Source organism: Protomyctophum bolini, assembly GCF_963924005.1.
Source record: "Protomyctophum bolini genome assembly, chromosome: 13".
NCBI classification, from domain to species: Eukaryota; Metazoa; Chordata; class Actinopteri; order Myctophiformes; family Myctophidae; genus Protomyctophum; species Protomyctophum bolini.
In genome coordinates this window covers 24,842,380-24,866,309 of record NC_137874.1, presented here as the reverse complement: position 1 = coordinate 24,866,309, position 23,930 = coordinate 24,842,380, and the positions used below count along the sequence as shown (strand labels likewise).

Genomic DNA, 23,930 nt, shown 5'->3' with positions numbered 1-23,930 from the left:
AGGCAAGAGACAGTCAGACAGACAAGCCACAAAGTGCAGGGAAGGAATGAAACACATGAGCCTGTCTTGTTTTTCCCTGGCACTTCAGGGGCTAGTCAGATTTCAGCTGGGGCCAATGCCTCTTTGGTCTCCCCGTGGATCCACCACTGCTGGCTGTAGTCTAAAGAACACCTGTCTGCAATTTGTATTTTTACATTTTTAAGCTTAACACCAGAAATGAACCCCCCCAACTGTTTACTGTACATATACGTTAAAGTGTATTGCTATAGTGTTGATAATGTCTTGTATTATATTGTATAGACGTGTCTTTAATTGTCTCAACGAATTGAATACACAATGGGAAACAAGCCCTTAGGGCTTTTTGTGTTATCCTTTAGCACCATTGTATACTATAATCGCACTGTACTGTACTATTTGCAAACTGTTAATAAATTAATCAATCAGGCGCCCCCCCCCCCCCCCCACACACACACACACACACACACACACACACACACACACACACACACACACACACACACACACACACACACACACACACACACACACACACACACACACACACACACACACACACACACAATTTAATTGAACAATGTGGACCCTGTTGTAAACAAGTGTAATGCTTAATTGGGTCGTCCACTCACAGTTAACAGTCTCTGTATTGAGTTTGTGCTTGAAATGTACTGTAATTCTACAAACTGTTAATAAATATTTCAATCAATCAAAACACACACACACACACACACACACACACACACACACACACACACACACACACACACACACACACACACACACACACACACACACACACACACACAGTGTCAGTAGGTCAAACCGGTGTCAACTGTTTGGTCTGGCTCTCGGTGCAGGCAGCAGCACAACCTCTAGGGGCCGCTAGCGGGCTTTTATATTGTAGTCTTGTTACTTTTTGTTGCAGTCGGTTGCTTTTAGGGCGCTTCAGTGAACATCAACTGTTAAATCTGTTCATTAGATCTGTTCACTAGACGCTCTTCCCTGCCTGGTACGATTTAAAAGTTTGCCTATTTTGTTTTCAAAGTTAAAAGTCAAAGCATCATGCCCTGCCCTGGCACAAACTATTTTCAGATGGGGGTCCGCGGACCGCGGCCAAATTCATATTAATTTGCGGTTCCATGACAGGACATGAAATGGTTTGACAATGACATCCACTGCTGTAAATCAGTTAGTAAATAAAACATAAAGTAAAGTACTCACAGGAGTCACAGCGGTGATGTATGCACATCGCCCTCTATCTACGGGAGGCAAAGGTGTCATTTACTCAACAGCTCCACCCACAACGTGTCAGACGGATTAGTTTCTCTTCGTCTATTAAGTATGAAACATGTAGGTGCGTCTAAATTGCACCACAATTTGTTGATATAACTTTAATTAACGTTATGACTCGCCGGTCAATAATTTGTACAGTGTAGTGCAGGCTAATGTGTTCCACTGGATTGTACACCGCTCCTGAAACAAACTTTGAAGATTTTTTGCAACTCAGGACTGAAACTGAAGCTGAAAAGGCAATAATATTTCAACGTATATGGGGATATAATCGATTATTTGTGAGCCTTTACGTTTTTAACCTCATCCAGAAGATATACAGTCTTGTTGGTAAGTGATTATATTTTAAGTGTGATGTTTGTGTGCGTAGTTTATCGGATTATCCTCCTCCTAATCCCAGAAACTGTCAGCCGTCACCGTTTTATTTAGCTGTCGTTTTGAGAGAAGTTGTGAGTGATCAAAGCAACTATATCTCTTCTTGTTAGTAATCATTTAATTTAATAATTTATGGAGGTGTTTTTCTCAAGTGACATTAGCCTTAGTTTGTTCCAAAACACAATTGATATTCTTTTCTGAGCACCTCCCATCATCATCATCATCATCATCATCATCATCATCATCAGATTCATCATCTATTACAGACTATTTGACACGTTAACTTGCTTATTAATTGGGTGCTGTACGGTACTTTAACCATGATCTTTTTCTCATGTTAGTTTAGCTTAGTTAACTGGATGCTTTAAAAAATATATCTAGTCGTCTGTATTTTACTGCATTTGCAACGGTACATTCAAGTAATCAGGCCTGCCTATATGGAAATATTAGGTACTGCCCGTTTCTGGATCTCTGTAAACGTAGGTTTCTAGTCTACTTTAGGCTACTGTATCAGAAACATGGGTGTAGATTAGAATAAGAAATAATAACTGTTGGTGACTGACAAGGAAGTGAACCATGGCTAGGTCAGTGGTGGCCATTTTCTGGTTCCATCAATCCAGAATGGTTCCCATTATTCTTTCCTATAGAGATTTAAACAAATATTTATATAAATTGTTATTTATGTTATTTGATTCTGTGAAAAATAAATAGAAATTTGAATTAGCCTATATGATAATATACTATATAAATAACCTTTTGTTTTTTCACAGAATCAAATCTTTTGTGGTCATGATTCACCAGGAAATAAAAACGTCTGGGTTTCCGAGGCTACCAGGATCCTTAATGCTTGATTCTAGAATTAAAATAATTTGATATTGATGAATATTTTTCAAAATCTCCATGGGAAAAATGAATGGGGTCTGGATCGATGGAACAATTCATATATTGTCTTTGTTAGGATGTTATCCATGTAGCTTGTCTTCTTACCACCATGTGGCGTGTATTCTTACCACCACCTGTTGAAGACTTATATAGGGTTTGGGAGATAACATCTCCCACAGTAGGCCAGGCTTAAAACTCTCCAGTGATACCAGATTTTACTGTGTATGTCCTCAGATCCTGGACCCTAACTTTTGGGGATTGATAGGCACATAGCGTTAATGAAAACTCTATTTTTGGCTAAATCCTCTGGAAGATCAGGGGTGTTATTTATTCATGCACATATATTTCATGTTCGAATGAATGTTGGAGGGAGTCAGTCTAGACTCCAGAAAGAGGCAGATAAAGGTCTAACTATAGTAGACAGACATAGCAGAGTAGCTACATGGGCCAGACCAGAAGTGAGGGACACATAAGGTGGCAAAATCTCTTTGCTACCATTTTGTTTGTCAAAAACAAAAAGTGTGAAGAATTGGAAATAATTTGGAAAGAAGATAAAATAGAAATCATGGCACAAAATCTTTGCGGCCCTAATTTGGGGGTCCTTGGCATGAAAACACAGAACCACTGCCATGGAAGTGTGACAGTCAGACAGATGTTTCTACTGGCTTTTGTGTTGCTATAATCTATTTGTTCAGTGATGAGGACATGGGACCAGTCTTGAGGAAGGTTGCCAGGAAATAGATCCATGCCTCTTTTTTTGTCCTTAACTGACAGCATTTACTCTGCCATCAAAAAGACAAATGAATAGATTCAGGCATTACTCAGCAGAATTGTGCAGAATTTGTGCAAGTCTTACAGATTTCCAATATATTACCATCCAATTTTATTACACTCAGCGTGCACTTAATGCTGAATTAAATGGAAACCTTGAATTGAATGCATGCTTTGCAATTTGGCCTTCAGATAACTAGATTTTGATGGAAGCCTACATGCATTTTATTTTAAAGTGCGTCCGTTAAGCCGGTAAGGAACTGATCTCCGGCATGAACCTTTGCATGTGTTACACTTTGACTTTTCCAGGTGAAACAACAAGCTGTGGCCAACAGTAGGGTTTGGCAGCTACAGGGATGGCAAAGCCAGTAATGGCGGGGATAATTGGCAGTGACACTGATCTATAGACAGACAGGGCACAATTAATCTGTTTACTTGTCCTATAGCTACCTGCTGTAAATATTTAATATTTAATTTGTTGTGTATTGCAGTTATGTTGTGTTGTTATGGCATAGAAGCATTATGAAATTAACCCATGCTGATCCACAACTGTATACAGTACATTACAATCTAAAAAAACAACCATGTATGCTCATAAAATGTAATATGCTCCGATAATCGGCCAGCAATCGGTGATCTGCCATATCGGCCGATATTCACTCTGATCGGTAACCTGCATTTACCCTATCTGGAGAAACTGATCTTTTACACCATTTAAGTGGTATTAATGTCAATCAGATCATTTTGCATTTTTGTGACAGACTTAAACATTCTCCCCTGCATGGGAAAATGAGCTGCGGACTTCAATTTCAGACGAGCTCTGGGAAGACAGCCTTGAAGAAGTTAATGCATGCTCTATCAACTCCAGACATTGCCTTATTCAGTTTCGAGTCATACATAGACTACATTATTCCAAATTAAAATTACATATTCCCAGATATTTCTTCGCACTGTGACAAATGTAATGCAATAGATGCAAATCTTCTTCACAGCTTTGCCCTCGGATACAAAGATATTGGATTAAGTTATTTGAGACGCTATAGTGATACTGGATAGTGATTGAATGAAGGCCTAAAGGGACAATTTATTGAATATGCTCATTTCTCTATGAGACCAATGAGCATTGAAAAGGAAATGTCAAATAGAAGATTAATTATTTTGTTTCTCTAGTCTAAACCGCCTTCCTCATGCTGAGCTCATAAAATTGTAAAAGCTATATTGCAAATGCATGAAATTACAGGTTTACTTACAGGTTGTTGCCATTAACATCATGCAACAAGTCTAAAAGTTCCACTAGTGGTTCCTAGAGGCAGTGCTGCCCTTACACCAGCCAGACCAAATGAGCTTGAACTAGATAAAGTGACCCTTGGGGCACAGGTCTCCACCAGGGCAGGTCAGATTGTGGCCTCCTGGTTGCGCTATAATAGGCCAATGTGAAAAGGGTGCCATATCTTCTTACACCTTGGGTGGCAATTGGATGATTTGAGGCATTTTGTTTCAAAAATGTGTTTTGCAAACCTGTTGGTGCCGCTATATCAGTTCAATGTGAAAAGGATGGGATATATTCCTCCACCATGCCGGCCTGGTGGAGACAACTAAGTGTCCATACTTACTTATTCACACAGATTTATTCAGCATCTTTAAAGGACAACTTTAGTTTTTTTCAACCACGGTTCATGTTTTTGGTTGTTGAAGAATTGTAAGAAAGGTGATGGGTCGCACACTCCAAGACTGCATTTTAGTTTTTATTCTTTATAACATAACTTCATCAGACACTGATGAAGGCTAGATATTTATGTTATAAAGAATAAAAACTAAAATTCAGTCTTGGTGTGTGTGACCCATCACCTTTCTTTCAATGTTGAAAGGTGATGGGTAACGGGTAACGCACCATAAGTCAGAGTGCGGTGGTCACAAAAAAAATGATATTATGTTATTAGTAAAAGATGAGTGTTCTTTTTTCATTTGCGGCTTTCTTTTGTTTAAGCGATTTCAGCTATTTTTGACAGGGGGGTGGGGGCATTCGGACTGTCGGACAAGTGGCTTTACAAGATTTAGCTGTATTGTTATTTACTATAGTGCTACTAGACCCCAGGAAATTACATCTGGCCACAAAAGATCATGGGATCGACTGAATTTGAAGGGGGATACTACTGCTATACTGTGTGCCATACTGTGTGTCGTAGACCCAATATGACAGTTTGTTACCTCCCCCTTCACATTCAATAGATCCCGTGATCTTTTGTGGTCAGATGTAATTTCCTGGGGTCCAGTTACTTCAGTAGGACTATAGTAAATAATAATAAAGAAATCGCCGCAAAAGTTTGTAAAAAGAAAAGACATATTTAGCTACTTGTTCAAATGCCCCCCGTCCCCTCTGTCAAAAATAGCTAAAATCGTTAAAACGAAAGAAAGCAGCAAATGAAAAAGATATAACACTCATCTTTTGCTTTCTCTAATAACATACTAAAACATGAACCTTGGTTGAAAAAAAACCCAAAGTTGTCCCTTAATTTGAGATATTATATCAAACCTGTCAAATCGGTTATAAAAACAGAAATAATGTAAAACTGGTCAAACAAATTAGGTCAAAACCTCTTTGAGAATGAGAAAGAGAATGACTCTTGTTGCCATCTCTACCAAAAAAAATCTTTGTGCCAAGACATTTCCTAAAGACACTAAGGCAACGAACATTTTTCTCTCGAAGTTAAAAGCAAGTGTCAGAGCATCATGCTGTGCCTGTCGGCTTTTGAAAGGCATGTTGCCAAGTGCACAAATCCATGGATATCTAAGTTTTCAATGACAGTAAATCATACTAGTCCACTTGCCAGAATGTGAACCCAGGCATGTTGAGTACACAAAAGCTTTATGTTATAAATGTTGAGTATGGGTCCCCACTGTGGCAATGCACAAGTCAAGCAGTCTGCCACATGTTCTATACTTTCTTAAATATTTAACTTTAACTTTGTAATGGAACTGAAAGGCAGGGGAATCAGGCTGAAACATACCTTTCTTTGGATTCATACTTTATGAGACCCACATGATTAGATTATTTATTTATCATTAAATGCATCTGATAAGAGTTTGAATTGCCTGTATGTATGAAATGAGCTGTACAAATAAACTTGTCTTGCCTCCCCTTGCCTTGCCTAGGGTTCCCTATCGTGTGTGGGATGTTAACAGACTGGTGGCGCGTTGAGGCATGGTGAAACACCAACCCTTGCAGCAGGTCTATGAGAAGCAGGTGTTTGTGTCCTTTGTCACTGGGATTTATGGTTGCCGCTGGAAACGCTACCAACGTTGCCATGAAGACACCTCTTTGGTAAGAAAGTAATTGTTACAACCAAATGCATACATGCACATGACATGTACAATAAGAATGAGTGTTTGTGTCGTCCTCATGGCAGGTGTGGGAAATACTGCAGGATTATTCAGCTAAAAAACGGGTTTTTTGGAGATCTATCTGCCAATCTGTAATCAATTAGGGTTTTTTGCCTTTTTCTTTTTTAACACAACCAGTGACCTGCCCGCCCGCCCATCAGAACACAATAGAGTAGGCATATAGATGTTCTGATGAATTGAGGACCCTGATGTAAACAAGTCTTAGTGCATTTTCTGGTTTTATCCTCGTAGCAGTCAGATTTTGTATTGACCTGTACTTTCGTTTGAACTGTACCCATTCTACAAACTGTGAATACAATTACATTTCCAATCAATCAGTCAATATAACAGCATTTGCAGCAGCAGTTTCCACAGGGACCCGCCAGCCGTAAGAACACACTACAGTAGGCATTTGCAGTTCAGTGGGCACAGCGGCCCAACTGATAATACTACAGTATAACATTAGATACTGTATAAAATAAAGTATAACAAGTTATACTTGTTATACCACTGCACTGGCCCATCATCAGAACAGTACGCAATGCTAATAAATACCTGTGCGTTGTTGTCCTCCTCCTCCTTCTCCTCTGATGACAACTCGATAACCTCATCAACGCTACTAATAGTCCGGCAGCCGAGGTGGACGGGTGGGAAATTTGGTATAGTCTTTTTAAAATATTGTCTATGTATACAGTCATGAATCCACTTGCTGACCGGCTGTCACTATTGGGCAATCTCTTTATAGAGGTTTCTTGTGACCCTACCATTAACATTCTATGGCTGGCAAAAATGTCAAACTTTCCTTTTGCTTTAAGTAGCATGTGACATGTCAAACTAAGGGGTTTTCATGATTCTCAATCCATTCCAAGCATTAGTTTGCACTCCTTGGGCTAAAAACGTCATGACAAATGTGATGAGGTCAGCACATTTTGTGCCAAGTGGCTATGGCTGCTTTTAGCCCCAAAAATCGGGACAGGTTGTTTGGGTTGTTGTGCTCTGAAAATAGCAGATCTACAAACTAAGCTTATAGATCTGCTATTTTCAGCATGCAACCAAGTGTGAAATCTGCCATTTCAACGCCACCAAGGCCCGCAAAAATGCATTTTTGTCGACAAAAAACAACTGTAGATTTAGTCGACTAAAATCGTATGATATTTAGTCGACTAAAACAGTTCCGATGACAAAAATATGTCTATGACTAAAATCAAAATTTGCTGCCAAAATCAACACTGAAACCATCTAAGCTTTTTATTCTCAAACACCCAGGCAGGCAGCCCAATTAATTGTATTGAATCAATGCCAGGCACAGACAATCACGAGTCAGGCAGTGGGGAGCACTGACCGCTTCATAGTGCAATCACATGTGTGTTTTATAAGGAGTTCTCTCAAGTTTCAGATCCCTGGCACAGTCTCTAGTATGGCTCCACCAATCACATGAGCAACATTTCTTCAATATTAATTATGTACTGGTCTGCCATCTAATGACATACTTGTCTGACACCTGTCCAAATACTTTCAAAGTTAAGACTGAGCCTTTCCTTGGAGACCTGTTCACGTTCATCATACTTTTAGGGTTATTATGAGTGAATCTGTGCAATATCTGTTGCCAAACTGCCATGGACTACCAGGGGATCCCTCTCGTTTGGACTATAGTGTACAATGTTTTGAGTAGTGTTCAAAACATTGTACTGTACTGCCCAAGATGATCTGCTTGTTATGAAACAAAAATAATAAAAACAGATTGAACTGTTCAATAGAAAACGTGAAAAAGTGAAATACGGCTGATTTAAATGAAACCCTTAAAGTTGTAACCCATCCTGAACACCAAATAATTATTTTGACTTGACCATACAGTACATACTCTGGGAAAGAATCTGGGGTCTAAAAATGACCACTGACCATCTCTTACAGAGCAACACCGTAAAAAGCTAGTGATAGTCAGTGTGGTGTTGAGATCCTTTGCTCAGAGCCATTTCAGCCAGACACCCAGCTGTGTTTGATACTAACTGTGAGCCCAGAGCCAAAACTAGATCAGTCCTGTTAGTACAAAGAGTGGGCCAACCATAAATTAGTCCATTTACGGGATGTGTGAACTGGGAATGGTGTGCTTACCAAGGGGAAAAATATCCAAGCACAAAGCGGTGTCTCTCCCCTTCTTTCCCTATTTACAAAGCATTATGTAGTTGTCCACTAGTAATCATGTACTGAAATGTTGTTTGTTTTGGACCCAAGTGGACCCAAGTTCTATTTGTCATAACTTGCCCTGAAGTGTTAAGAAACATGATGTATACATTTATGTGCAGAGCAATTGAGTCAGAAAATGACATCATTACTGCTGTGACCCTGTATACAGTTCGTATAGATTCTCTTCCAAATTGTGGAAGCACTGGCGGACCTGTCTGCATGTTAGACACTGAAAACCAGTTTTTCTACTGTACTGTATGTGGTTTATACTGTGTTGTATGTTTTTATTCATCTGTATTATGGATCTCCCTGGGTCTGAAATAAAGCATTGATTGATTGATTGATTGATTAAGCAGCCTACTGACTCATCCCGTTATTGAGGACAATATTCCTTTCTTTCTGAACTGGTCGTGTTTACGCTCAGTGCTTCCCTGTTCTTGTTGACAAGGAGACGACATACCAAAGCCTACACGGGTTGTGCAGTTGACGTGTTGTGATTGGCCAGTCGCTGTGATTGACAGCCTAAACCTAACCCTAACCTTAACCTCAGTAAAACTATACCTAAACCTAACCCTAACCTCAAGAAAACTATACCTAAACCTAACCTTAACCTCAGTAAACTTAACTTGCCCGGGGGCGTGGTTATAAACACAAACCGTGTAGGAATTGGTATGTAGCAACAAGGAGCAGACTATTTGATTGTTTATAACAATGTGTTATATAGCTCAATATGCTGATAGTAATCATTGCTATAGATAATAGAGCAGTGGTTTTCAACATTTTTCATATCGGGGTCCATTATTTATTAGTCATTTGAGCCACGGACCACCATGACATTTACCCTCTCAAAGATTTTGTCCTCAATTCCATGCTGTGTTGATGTAGTACCATAGGAAAGGCAAACAATCAAAATATATATATTTTTACATTATCTATTGTGTAGACCTCTTGTAACATTCATTTGGTTTCATGTTATGCTCTCAAGAGTTAAAGATCTATAAGAATCCATTTGGTTACCAACTTTCCATCATTTATCAGGGGACCATCTGTAACCCCCTCAAGGACCACTGGTGGTCACCGGGCCACTGGTTGAAAACCATTAAAGTCTTTGTTCAGTACTATGGAGTCTCCTCTCCATGTCTCTCCAGCTCTTTATTAAACAGAAAATACATTTTCAGATTTAATCTAATCAGGATATAGAACGCAGTCAGTTTGGATACAGATTAAACAAGTTTGATTTGAAAATTTGAAATTGAAAGTGACACAAAGAAATTGGATCTGGAACACTATAAATAGGTAAATTGGTACCCTCTACTGATTAGCTGAACTGTCAAATACCTGAACACGTATTTTCTGTTTATTAAAGAGCTGGAGAGATGGGGAGACTCCTGTTACTGAACACATTGTATTACTATACTATCAGAAAATAGTGCATTCAACTTTTAACAAAAAACATTTTTGTTTTAACTAAAATATATCACTTACCCTACCTTTTAACTCTGTCTCTCTCCAGAGTGACATACAAAGTGCAGGATTGAAGTAACATGCCTGCAGTTTAGATTAAGTTGTCTGTCTGCAAAATAAGGGAGTTAGGGTTCGTGATGGTCTCTATGTCTCTATGGGGAAAACATTTAAAATTTGACTACTTCATGTTGAAGTCGGCATGCTGACTAATGTTCAATTGATGTTCTGCTGCGCAAATCCTCACTCCCAACCAGCGCTGTCAGCACTGAGTGCAGTGTTGTGGAGTGAAGAAATGCACTATTCGCCAACTTGGATTTTAGTTGTATTTTCGATACACATAATGTCTCTGACTGACTGACTAATCATTCAGTGATTAAAGATTTTGCAGCATTGGTTGTTTGGCTAATTAGACTAACACTACTATTTATACTACAATGTTTTGGCTTGCAGCGAGCCCACATTGTTTCTTCAGGAACAATAATTTCTATAGTTATTAACATGATCTTAGTTAATAGTTAGATACATTCTCAGATACGTTTCTCAGCATGCCCCGTGATTTCAGTTGAGTGAGGTGAGATTCACGATGTCACTCTAGCAAGTTGCCTCATAGATTCACCAGAACTTTTCTAAACCATTTAAAAACACCCCCTCTTTGTTGTCATAGAGATTATAGTATTTGTAAACGGCCTTATTTGTTGTCATAGAGAGTATAGTATTTGTAATCACATTATGTCCTCAATCCATCATTATGTTCAGTAGCTGCATTAATTGCAGATCACTGGTTCGCAGGGTGGTATCCGGAGACCCCCTGGAATCATGGGGGGGGTTCCAGGGAACCACTTTTTGAGGGTATATTATGGAACCCCCTCAACTAGTTAGGAACGAAATAGGCCATTATGGGTGTAACTTGTAAGGTTCAATTTATTTCCATTTGTACCCTCTCAGAGTAAAATTAACACATTTATTACAATGTAGATTGGGGTCCCAGAGATAAATGTACTGTATGTTTATTAATATAGCAAATCTTTTCAAAGTGATTTACAATGTGCATTACATTCACCCATTCACACACATATAAGAGTGGTGTAGGAAACCACAGACAGACCTGCTCATCTGGAGCAGTTAGGACTATCACTATCACAAAGCCAGGAATTTAACCGGGAACTCTACCTCCAGAGCCACTGCCGCTCCAGATAAAGATAGTATCAAATGTTACTGTTTTCGATGATGTCTGCAGCCTCACCAAGTTTATTTTCTAAATTATTTACAATACCTCCCTTTTACGAAACCTATCTGCTATGAGCAGTCCTTCGTTCATTATCGTCCTGCCTCTAATATTAGCCGAGGTGTGGTTAGCTGAGGCGTGGTCTGGTGCAAAGCTGATCAGAGCTCAAAAGAGATTTTAGCCTCTCACTGGTTCCCACCTTCCCATGTGGCGTTAACCTCTAATCCTGTTAATTACCGAAGGCAAAGTATCCGTGTACAGTGCACACTCTCTCCTCAAAACCTTTGCCCCACATGTCATGTCAGAGGACAGATGAGGGGTTAAAAGGCTTAGTTAATGAGCAAAGCGAAGAGAAACTCTTAAGTCATCTATTTGAGATACCAATAGTGTCAACACTTGTAGCGTAAATTTACATTGGATGTTACTGTCTGTGTACATTAGTGCAAATACTAACATGTATATTCGAGCAGGGTGACATTTGTGGAAGAATTTTCTCATTATGAGAATTTGAGCACCTTCAGCTCAAGTCACACATAATGTCTGTCAATCCACCATTGTCCTGTACTCCTCTGTTGGACATTGGTCATCATTCACTGTGTGGTTTCCGTTGCATGTGGCTGTGTTAGTGGACGGAGGAATTAATTCCCGCTTTTTGGACAAAGCCAAAGAGCAGTAACTACAGTCAATGTGTCCCAAAATATATTAGTGCACTTTCGCTTTGTAGTTGTCCAGAAGAAAATGCTCATTCATTGTGAGTGCATAAAGTCAGGTAAAAGCTAAATGCCCATTGTACAATGTACAAATTGTGTGTTTTGCTCCACAGTGGGAGTGTGCATGGTTCTCTATCCTGTGCAGCTCTTTCCTCCTGCTGCTGTTCTGGGTCTACTTCTGGTTGGTGGCCCAAAACGATTACAATGAGTTCAACTGGTAAGTCAGTCATCTTACTACAGATTAAAGGAGAAGGGGATTGTAAATGAAATTAGAAAACATCTCACATATATACTGTATCTTATTATAACTAAGCAAAAGTCTGTCTGTCCGATAGCCCACTGCTCCTCACTGGCTTGCAGTTGATTTTGCTGTGTGTGCGCCACACACACATTTATGCGAGTCCCTGCAGGAATACCCCGCCCCCCAGGGAATGCTTCCCAGACCACATTTTTCCAATTTATCTAAAACGATACAGATGCTTTCCCGGTTTTAACAGGTTATAGGGACGCACGCAACTTTCATGTATTTGTTGTTTTAGGGCTAATGTTCGATTAGCAGACATAAAACTGAGCAGTCTTCCACGTGTCTCTGAAATGCCATGGAGGTTAGCTGAAAACTACACCCCATACTTTCTGGTCTTTAGTCACTAACCTTGGTGGCTTTGTTTGCTTTGTCTACGGCAAAATAGTGGTCTGTACTTAAGATAATATGATGTATGTCGACGCTGTCGGGCAGAAACCATGTCCATCTCCATATTTAAACTTTTTTCCTTCTCATAAATTAATGCCGCAATAACAGCAATAATGAAAAAGTTCTACAAGCTCAGGTGGTTAAGTGTGTCTGTGGGGTTTATAAATATTGAAAACAAAATGGGGGCTCACAGCCGATACAGTACCCTTACAGTTTGGCTCGGCACCAAGACACGGAGGTTGTGAGTAATGTTTTCTTTTAATGTTTTATAAATATTGAACCAATATTTAATTAAGTCATTAATAAAAGTAATTGTGACTAAATAATAACTACATTGGACCCCTGGAACACAGGTTCTTTTTTCCATTTCCTGAAAAGTAGCCGTCTAGGACATGCAAGGTTTTCACCTGACAGCAACAATATGATGCTGATGATGGCATGATGAGGTTGATGCAGTGACGTTCATAGACAATATGGGCATGTCACTGGACTACATCATGAGACTTGTAGGAACAGTGGAACACGTGAACAATTAACTGAAATGCACATTAACAGCATGTATGTCCCTTTAAATTAGGCCTCATTGTTGAGGTAAAAGTAGAATCTCATGAGATATTGTTTTAGCATTCATCAAATCATCCCTGTCTGATATTGCAGGTCATTGTACAACCGGTCTGGAGAATGGAGGGATGAGACTGTCCCCATCGTTGTTTCCACCGCTGTTGGATTCAGTTACATTACATTCTTAATGGTAGGTGGGTTTTCGTTCTCCTAAATATTTTGCACATTTGTAAGTGTGTGTGTGTGTGTGTGTGTGTGTGTGTGTGTGTGTGTATGTGTTTTAATGGATAAAATAAGCTATTCTGTTGTTCTTAACATTGCAGATTTTGGCACTTTTTCATATTTCACTGGGGCAGCAGCTAAACCTCTATTGGGTTCACAAGGTACATTTAATCATATTTCCCTTCTATGCTTTGATATTGCTCCGCAAAACAATTCTCAGGTAACAAAGCATTTGTGTGTTGCCACTTCAGATTGGAGTGCTGGCCACTCTGCTAACCACTATCTCAGGTGTGGTGTCCATCGATGATATTTGGGGCGATGAGTGGGACATCGTCCTTATATCTCTACAGGTTGGTCTTTAAACACTAAATAATTTCCTGTAAGAATTTGACTGTGTATGATCATTAAACAAATGATGCTGGACTTATAACGTGTATGTGTATCTGCCAGGTACACAGTTCCATTGTTGTGGGTGCCAGCATGGGAAGACCCATGCTTGTTAAACTTGAATTTCTCACATTTCCTAATTACCGGGTACTATTTTCCTCTTTCAATTAATGTGTTTGTCTGTGTTTTATGTGCAGTTCACTGCACCTTTCCTGCACATAGGAGCCCTAGTAGCTGTCACAGCTATGGGCTGGTTGGTGGCTGGATATGTGGTCCATAAGAGCAGCTCCAGTAAGTCTATTTCAATTCTATCTCAAACCAATGGGTCAGTCCCCTGGCAGCACCTTTTCTTTTGCGGCTTTCACCCTTTATTTGATGTTTTTTATAGAGGGACAGACAGTAGGCTGACAGGAAATGGGGGAGAGAGATGGGGGAGTGACATGCAGTAAGGGCCGTCGGGATCGGGAGTCGAACCCGCGGCCTACTGCCAGACTCGGACTACCGGCCAAGGTGCCATGACCGCTGAGCCACGGCCCAGGCCGGCAGCACCTTTAATGCACTAGTACTAGGTCATTATTCAACTTTCAGGGTATGATGCAGACCTGATTCAGAACAGGGCAATGTTTCCATTAAAAACACTGAAAACTAGTCTGAAAAGAAGGATGGGCGTGCCACTTGAAACAAGGGTGAAGCTCACTTCTGCTGACTCAACGCAGTCCAAGTTGCATACTGATAGGGATCGGTTTTGATCTGTTATTGTTAACATGATATGGGAAATGGCATAGTCAGCATCGGACACGAAAGTTCCCTGACGAAGCATTGAAATATGATGAGCTGGGAGGGAGAATGCATTGGCAACAAAACCTAATACCTGTCTAATATATCCCCAAAACTGGGCTACATAATATAACCCTGTTTACTTGTGGATCTAACTGTGAGGTCCTCCTCCCTGTTAGGTTTTCAAGTGGCTGTGGTGCTGGTCTACATAGCCATCCTCCTAGTGGTCTGTCTAGCACCGCTCACCTTCAACTGCCCCTGCATCATGGAACGTGACAGCCTCAAACCTCAGCCTGAGGTCATTGGAAGACGGGGAGCACCTATGGTGAGATCTGACTCCCTGTTTTGTTTTAAAATGTTGAAATAAATGGGAAATGGCATCAAAACAACATGGTTCTATAGATGGCCTTATAAGAAGTACTTGTTGTGGAGTTAAAATGGTGTATTCTGCATAACTTGATGTACAGTATATAATTATGCCATCAGACCAGCCACATAAGACCACTGTATTAGGAATTTTGGATTTTAGACTAGAAAGTAAACGCACCAAACTGCTGCTTCACAGCCAGCCAGCCAGATAAGCAAATACTGTTCCACTTCACTACATGTACTGTAGACAAACAAACACTCTCTCTGTCTCTCTCCCACCCCCCCGCTCTCCACCTCTCTCTGTCTGACACACTCTCTCTCACTCTCTCTCTTTTCTTTTTATATGAATATGAATATATATGTAGACCAAAAGTTTGTGGTTTTAAAAGCTGACAGATTCAATACAAAATATTTTCAGTACACCCACAAAATGGATTTTAGGATTAACATGTATGTTGGGTAGTTAATTTGTGATTAACCATCTACTACTATTTTTTATGCTCATTTCTATTGCTATCATTTCACCTTAACGGTGGTGTATGTGTTTTAATGTATTAATGTAGCTCTGTATTCCCCCCCAAGAAATGCGCGGACAAATTCTTTACTGAAACATATAGATTTGAAGCTGATAAATGCATTCGATTCACTGATAGGACAACATTGACAACCCACCTGAAAATGTATTTTCTGTTTATGAAAGTGCTGGAGAGACTGAATAAACAAACACTCTATAGCACTGATTACTATCAGAGCATAGAGCTTTAAACTTTTAACAGAAAAGCTTAAAAAAAAAAAAAAAAAAGTTTTATGCCAATATGTCTCACCTCACCTGTGACTTCCACTCTCGTCTCTGTATGTCTGCGGCAGCTGGCTCCAGAGAATACTGTCTTGTCTTTCAACAGAGCTCTACAGCAGGGGGCAAGCTCCCTCGAGGCAGATGTCGCTATCAGGTTATTAACTATACATAAATAATATAATAATCTTGTAATATTTAACACTTAGTTGAGTTTGTACTCTAATGACTTCACATTATGTCTTGGTGTTCGGTCACAAAGAAAGTCATAATGTTCTTATTAACTATCCAAACCACCTCACAAAATGCACATAGATAGAATAAAGTTGGATGGTCTTTACTTTGATATAAGTATGCAAACGTTTTCCATTTTCCATTGTTTAATGTTGTTTGTGTTTATGCATATGTTGGTTTTAAATGGTCCCCAGGAAGAATAGCTGCTACTTCTAGTAGCTACTAATGGTGATCCAAATATACAAATAAGTAAACACATTATAGGTCAATTAATTCCTTCTTACATTATATTACTCGATAAAAGGAGAACCTACTAAACGACAAGTGAGATACCTACAGTAATTACTCCAACTTTAGTCTAAATGTTGTAATACGTTTGTTCCCTTCTCCCAGTGTGGATGGGGTTCCCTTCTTGATGCGGGACCGTACCTTGAGGAGAACCACTGATGTCATAAAGGTCTTTCCAGCCAGGCAGTATGACGACGCTTCGCTCTTCAACTGGACTGAGATACGGTCTCTAAATGCGGGACAGTGGTTTTTGAAGGTATTTGAACTTTCCTCACCTTTCCCCTATTACAAATAGTATGACAGCACTTCATCATTATCTAGTTGCTGAAGGGGCCCTTAGCCCTTTCATGTCTTCGTCTCCTTTTCCATGGCTCTGTCTGTGAGTCTGTCTTTTCTCCCATCCATCCACACACATGCGCACACACGCACGCACGTGCACACAGCCACACACACACACACACACACACACACACACACACACACACACACACACACACACACACACACATACACACACTCATGCCTCACAGTCCATTTCCCTTCCTGCCTTCAGAGTGACCCCTACTGGACAGTCCGTTCCCTGACACAGAGGGATCGAAACAGAATAGGGAACCAAACGGTATGCAGTCTGGTGGAGATGCTGCGTGTGGCATCCAGGGCCAACCGCTCGGCTCTTCTCACCATCCGCAGTCCCCCCCCTGAGCACCCACGCCAGAGCAACTGGTTCATGGACACACTGTGGGCCATCCAGAGGGCAGGCATCTCCCCGACGAGGGTGAGAACTGTAGGTGTCTCCAATGATGCATTCACATCCTTTAATTCAGTGGTTCTCAAATTGGGTCCTTGGTGGGGTTCCAGGGAGTCGCCCCAGCTACATTAGCAAATTTAGTTTAAATCGGTTTAATTTCTTTAATCCTATACACATCGGTTATTTGAAAATAGCCAATCTACAAGCTCGCCATTGAAAACATTTTCTGAATAATTTGAACATTTTGGATCATGGGGGTCCCTGGCAAAAACATGTTTTCAGATGGGGGTCAATTTTGGGGTCAATTTTGGGGTCCTTGACAAGAACATATTTGAAACCACTGCTTTAATTGACCACATTCACACGATAGGCATTTTGCTTTTACTTGAATCTCGGTATGTGGAACGAGGATCCCCCTACCAACCTCCTGAGTTTAAAGTAAGAGCAAAATGAATATGGCCAATACATTTTATTTATATATTTATTTAAAAAAACAAACATTTCCATTGCTTTATAATTTGTTCAGTTTATGGTTCAATTACTAAAAAAGAACATGCCCTTTAAAGAGTAACAGTGCATATTATCTCCTAGGCAACTTGGAATCCTGACACGGATAGGGGGAGAGTCCGTGGGCTGCAGCAGACCAGCAATGAAAAGCTGTCAATGGAGGAGATAAAACAGAGGGGCATCACTAGCCTCACCCTTCACTACAGCAAAACCAGCCACAAAGACATAGAGTAAGCACCAACACCAGCTGTTAGGTGTCATTGTCTTCTACTTCAATGTGAAAAAGGGAGAAGGGGAAAAATTGATTAAAATTATGTATGGTATGATGTAAGTGGGTGCTTGTGTGTTGTAGCTTTATCATAGTAAGAATGCATGGGTTGATCACTGTTTTTGAAGCTACACATGGGTACAGAGTTGGTTACTGTAGGTGCTACAATGCTATTATTATAAATGCTGATGGGACAGTCATGATGTTACATTTATTTTTCTTCCCTCAGGGCGTATCTGGCCAATAATGTGAGCGTGACTGTGTACCCAGTCAATGAACCCTGGCTATACTCCATTCTGTGGTGCAGTGGGGTGCCTTCCGTCTCCTCCGATGCCTCTCAAGTCCTCCGAAAGGTGCCTTACCCCATCTGGCTCATGGTAAACAGTGCCTCCCTCTTTCTTTTCCTCTGACACTGCCGTAATAAAGACAAGGGCACGCAGAAAGACAGCATACAGTACAGCAGGAGAGAGGGCAGAGAGTGACGAGGGCACAGCGAGACTCGAGGGCGAGGGCACAGAAAGATGTGAGGCAGCACAGCGGCAGGCTGCAGCGCAGCGTGGTGCTGAAGGAGTGCAACGGGACACTGGGACACAGTCACACACACTTCACAGCATGGGACAAGGACACACAACTGAGGCTAGAAAGCAGCTGTCCCACATCCTCATTCATAGTCTGTAGTGCCCTGTGCTGGGCTCACAAGTACAGGATGTGGGAATAGTGTCCTCTAGTGGTGTGCATGTTAATACTCAACCTTTCTCTTTCCCCTCTGTTGCAGAGCCAGCAAGCATACAAGTTTATCTGGATTGCATCAGACCTCGTCTCCATCGCCATAGTCCTAGTAATATCCGCTTTTAAAAAGTAAGTTGTAGTTTTGTTGGGACAGTGAGTGTTGATGTTTGCAGACATAAATATGCACATCTATGGCACATGTGCAATTGTAATAGCACAGTTTTGTTTTGTCTAGTTGTTCTACAAGCTATGTAACTGTTTGTGTGAGACTAGATTAACAATTGATTCATAATTAAATGTAAATCAATTTATACAATACCATTTTCACCTGTAAAAACAGGAACAGAACTCACACTGAGGTACAAACTAAACCCTGTAAAACGACGAGTGAACCTCCTATTCAAACTCATGTTCCCTCAATTTAGTGATGGTAAGAAAACAACATTTCATTTTAGGTAGGCTATAATGTGCATAAGCCACATACAGTAATGAATTTTAACATTCAGAATTTAAGATATATTATCTTAGCTCTTTCCATCGAGTTCTATAATTGTCCCAGTGCTGCAACTCAATCTAGGGGTCACTCAGAGATGTGACCATCTCCAGCTATTCATCAGTGTTTGGCATGGAGTGAGGAAAGTTCATTTGCTAGCTTGGAGCAGATGGTTTCTTCATGGAGAGTTGACTTGAGATATCTTTAAAAACATCTTGAAGCATGGTGACTATTTCAGTTTTAGCACTGCCTCACGCAACAACTGCAGCTCTGGTCTTGTTATAGAAAAGAGAGAGCTTCTTCTTTGCCGCCCACCATATTGGAGATTCAGTCACAGGCTTGTTCAAGGGGCTGACTCATTCCAAATTGTATAATGTTTAGGATGATTGCACAGAAATGTGGTTCTTAAAATAAATTATTTGGTCTAGATTAATGTGATTCATTAATTCAAGTTAGACATAGCTTTTCACACATTGTGTCTACTCCATCGTAGCGGATGCTATTTTTATAGGTATTCTCCAAATTTGCAATGCCATAAGTTGGATTTGCTGAAAGCCTGACTTTGCAGCGTGTTTTGCAGGTATTTTTGGCCGTACAACATAATACCAAAGACGTATGGAGTCTGCTCTCTCTCTATATTGACTGTCATGTTTCTTTGCGGTTTCTCTCTCACTACCCCACATTTCTCTTTCTTGACCTTACTGCCTTTTGTCCTCTCGTTTCTATAATCTTTTCTATTTTTTGCGCCATCGTACGCTCTCACTCTCATCCTCTCTCTCGCTGTCTCTCTCTCTTTCTCTCACGCCCTTCTCCCCTTTCATCCTACTTTGTCCTCTGCTCTGCCTGATCTGCATGCAACCTCTTTCTGCTGCCCCTGGCATCTGTCAGCTATCATATGATCAGGTAACTGGTGGGACTGGCCTTGGCCTTGGTTTGCTGCCTCCTTGTTCGTCCTCCTTGTGCTCATTCTGCCCGAACGCCCCAGTGTCAACGTGCACAGTTCCCTCATATGTTTTATTTTGGTGACCATTCTTTTTGGCACTGGGTCACCGTCACACTGTGTTGTGTATTCCATCCATGGTAGTTTTCAGAATCTGGCGATTTGTCAAATCCTTTGTTCATTGAATTATATTTGTACACTTTGTACAAAAATAGTACACTCTTAGGATACAAATAGTGTACAAATAGAACACTCTTACTCCTAAGAGTGTACATATAGAATAACTGAGAATTGTACTGTGCAGCTTGACGTGTGTGTGTTCTGACAGGTGGAAAATGAGCGACCTACAGAGCTACAACCCGGAGCAGATCATGCTGAGCACGGTGGTGCGCAGGTCCAGCCGCGATATCAACATTATGAAGGAAAAGCTCATATTCTCAGGTGTGAACGCAGAGACGTTTGTGGAATACCATTGTTTTCTATTAAATAATCGTTTTGAGTGTTAATGAATTGTACTTTTCTATTTGCCTTCGTCACAGAAATTGACAACGGGCAGTGCAGTTCTGAAGAGCTGTCTCTCTATCCAGGGAATGGTTATGCTACCTACCACTGCAGCCTCAGCCACTGAATCTACAGTAGCACTAGTCTGGAAAATATATATAAACCGTTCTGAATATCTGAACAGCAGATGATGTTCACCAGATGGGGCAGTAGAGAACAGTAGAGAGTACTCTACTGCCCCATCTGGCGGAGTCAGGTTAATATAAGGAAGTGTAGGCTACAGACAGAAAGAGTGACAGGCATTATTCGGTGCTAATATAATATAAATTAACGTACATCAAATCAAGTAAAGTCTATAGACTAGATGAAATCCTGAATGTTAATTTAACTCAGAAAGTGAACAAATCTGGTCCATTTGGGTCCCATTTGTACACTTTGGATTAACACTCGTTTGTGCGCATCCACAACATCATCCATCAAATCGGTCTACTTCTACAGATCTCTGTATGCGTGTATGTCTGTCCTTTGCATATCTCAAGAACCAAGACCAAGTCAGACCAGGCTAAATATTGCAAGAATACACGTCTAACCCTAGCTTTAGCCTGCTCGCTTCAGTGTCCTTTTCTAGACTTAAAGTTTTTCCCTTGATACTTTGCTATTGTTTTTTAAATGAGGACAAGTGTGCCCTACTGTGTGTGTGTGTGTGTGTGTGTGTGTGTGTGTGTGTGTGTACAGTATATACTGTAGATATTCTGCTTATACGGTATAAGTTGTTTTACATATATTTTCCCCTCTGAGAGGAATTTCATGATATGGACTTGTTTGATATTTTATGGTTGCATTTATTCTCTTGCCATGAACTGTGTGAAACCAGATTTGTTGAGTAGTCTTTATTGTCTTGAATTATGGTTTCATGGTTTTCATATTTGATAGTCATGATGATGGCATTGTACCACATTCCAGTCTTTGTATTTCTGCCTCTTCTGCCTCTCTGTTATGCCACATTTACTAGTACTGTACTTAAAAAATCTGTATCTGTACCTTACTTCAGTACCATTTGGATTTTGGATACACTACATTTCAAAGGCAAATATTGTACTTTTGGACATTTCTAGGAAGGGAAAAAGTACATTTGGATTAATAGCTTCTAATTCAAATATAGTGAAAATAGCCGATCTACAAGCTCACATGAGGCTGTAGATGTGCTATTTTCCCTTGATATTTTTCAAAACTTTCTGAAAACGTATACATATTTTTGTATGTATAAATTTATATACAGCAGTGGATTGATATTAAAAAGAAAATGCACTTTGTAATTTATACTTTTGAAGCTCAGCCAATTTTTTGTTGCTATACTAGCTGAGTAATATTTGAGCAGGAGTTTCTATAGCCTACTTTGGCTTAAGTACTGGAGTTGAGTACTTTGTCCACCATTGGGTTAGCTAATAGCTATACTACAACTTTCACGTGGCTGCCTTTTAGTACAGCACAAGAATCATGAGGATATTTAAAGGTGTGTCATTAAGTAATAAAGTACAATTTAGAAGACCTATTTTAGTAGCCTACTGAGAAACTTTGAAATAAAACTGGTATATCCTTTCGAATAGGTGTGGGCTTGTTTGTTATTTGTTCAATAAAAAGAAAAGCTTGTAGGCCTACTGCATCACATAAAATTCTCAATCAAATTCAATTACTATTTCTATGCATTTGATGTACCTTGTCGACCTTGCTTTATGTAAATCGCTCTGGATTAAGAGTGTCCTAATTGATTTATTTTATTTGGCATGCAGTAGGCCTACAAATTACATTTACATTGGCTACCTTTTATTCCCTATTTTGTCATGCTACAGTATGTGGGGAAAACGTTTGAATGAATATGGTTGTTCAGGGTTTTTTCTTTATGATTTCTATACTACCTGTATCAGTATCTATCAAGTCTCAGATTCTTCAAGTTCTTTGCTGCTCGTACTCACCCCAGCTCCCGACTTAAAGGTGCTACATATTGCACAACTATATCTTCAAGAAATCTGCTACATTGGTTGTTGTAATGTAACCAATGCCATATGTAATTAAATACTAGAATCCACTTGTTTATTCTCACTCAAGTTGACTCAACTCTCTGAGACTGAAATTAAGTCTATAGTCAACAGTGGACTGTGCAGCCAATCAGCTTTACAATTAAATATGGTCGCTTCCTCTCGTTTTTGAGTGGTGCAACCACAACCAGCTTGCAATTTCCGTGTACCTGTGTGTGTACCTGTATCAGTGGTCATGAGCACGAGTGGTGTGCGCATGCGTGAAATTGGAACGATACAGAGAAGAAATTGGACGATACAAATTGGAACGATACAGAGAACCAATAGACGGGAGTTGCAACACTCACTGGTGTGATTTTTGAAGATGGTGTGAGAAAGGGACCACAGCTGTCATGATGATGAAAACGTGACGAATGCATTACAGGCAAAAAGGTAAGAACCGAATGTTCAATTTCAATGTGTCAGTGTACAATTTGGTTAATAATTAGGCTAGGCTATAGCCTACTAGGAAAGGTAATTTGTTCTTTGATCATTTAGCATAAAAGGTATTCAACTTGATATTTGAAACAGCTGGCTCAAAGTAACCTAGCATCACAGACTTTAGGCTCGAAGTAGCAACACAAGCAGAACCCAAATGTAGTAAAGTTTCTGACACTTTGATTACTTGCGACAATCAAATTTCATAAAAGCTTTATGTAGGGTTCCGAGAGGGGCTAGGCTCGAAGGAACATAGGCTATTTACGGTATGACAATGTTAGGCGGCTAGGCCTGAAAGCCTGGCATTAAAAGTTACAGCTCATTTCGAATTTTCCTTGCAAAGCTAATGCTAAGCTGCCAAGACATTTTATATTGGTGTCTTATGTTCCTGATGGCTTCATTGGTCTGCGATATATTTTGATTACAGGACCAATAAACATATCACAGCAAGCACGGTCAGGACCTGGAAACCAAGACTAGTCACATCTGATTTCAACCAACATAAATTCTGCCCACTAGACAGAGGCACAGTCATATCTGGCCCAGAATACGTTTTATTATTTATTTCTGGTGAAAATAACGTATTAAAAATGGATATAAATGTTAGAT

The 23,930-nt window shown here is 40.1% G+C and overlaps 1 protein-coding gene across 3 annotated transcripts; it reads left to right on the top strand.

Annotated features, from left to right (window-relative positions):
* The first annotated feature begins 1,329 nt into the window (after window positions 1–1,329).
* gdpd5a (glycerophosphodiester phosphodiesterase domain containing 5a) lies at window positions 1,330–22,360 on the top strand. Of its 3 annotated transcripts, none has more exons than XM_080780740.1 (16): window positions 1,330–1,638; window positions 6,490–6,658; window positions 12,414–12,517; window positions 13,649–13,742; window positions 13,876–13,935; window positions 14,026–14,124; window positions 14,359–14,452; window positions 15,118–15,263; window positions 16,175–16,257; window positions 16,728–16,878; window positions 17,176–17,397; window positions 17,962–18,107; window positions 18,375–18,522; window positions 18,921–19,003; window positions 20,636–20,748; window positions 20,847–22,360. In XM_080780740.1, the coding sequence occupies exons 2-16, from the start codon at window positions 6,539–6,541 to the stop codon at window positions 20,933–20,935; spliced, it is 1,752 nt and encodes a 583-aa protein (XP_080636866.1). In that variant the 5' UTR covers window positions 1,330–1,638; window positions 6,490–6,538; the 3' UTR covers window positions 20,936–22,360. The 3 variants fall into 3 exon arrangements, with proteins under 3 accessions (XP_080636866.1, XP_080636867.1, XP_080636865.1); XM_080780741.1 differs by having other exon boundaries at window positions 17,176–17,406; window positions 18,375–18,498; XM_080780739.1 differs by having other exon boundaries at window positions 17,176–17,406.
* The last annotated feature ends 1,570 nt before the right edge of the window (window positions 22,361–23,930 follow it).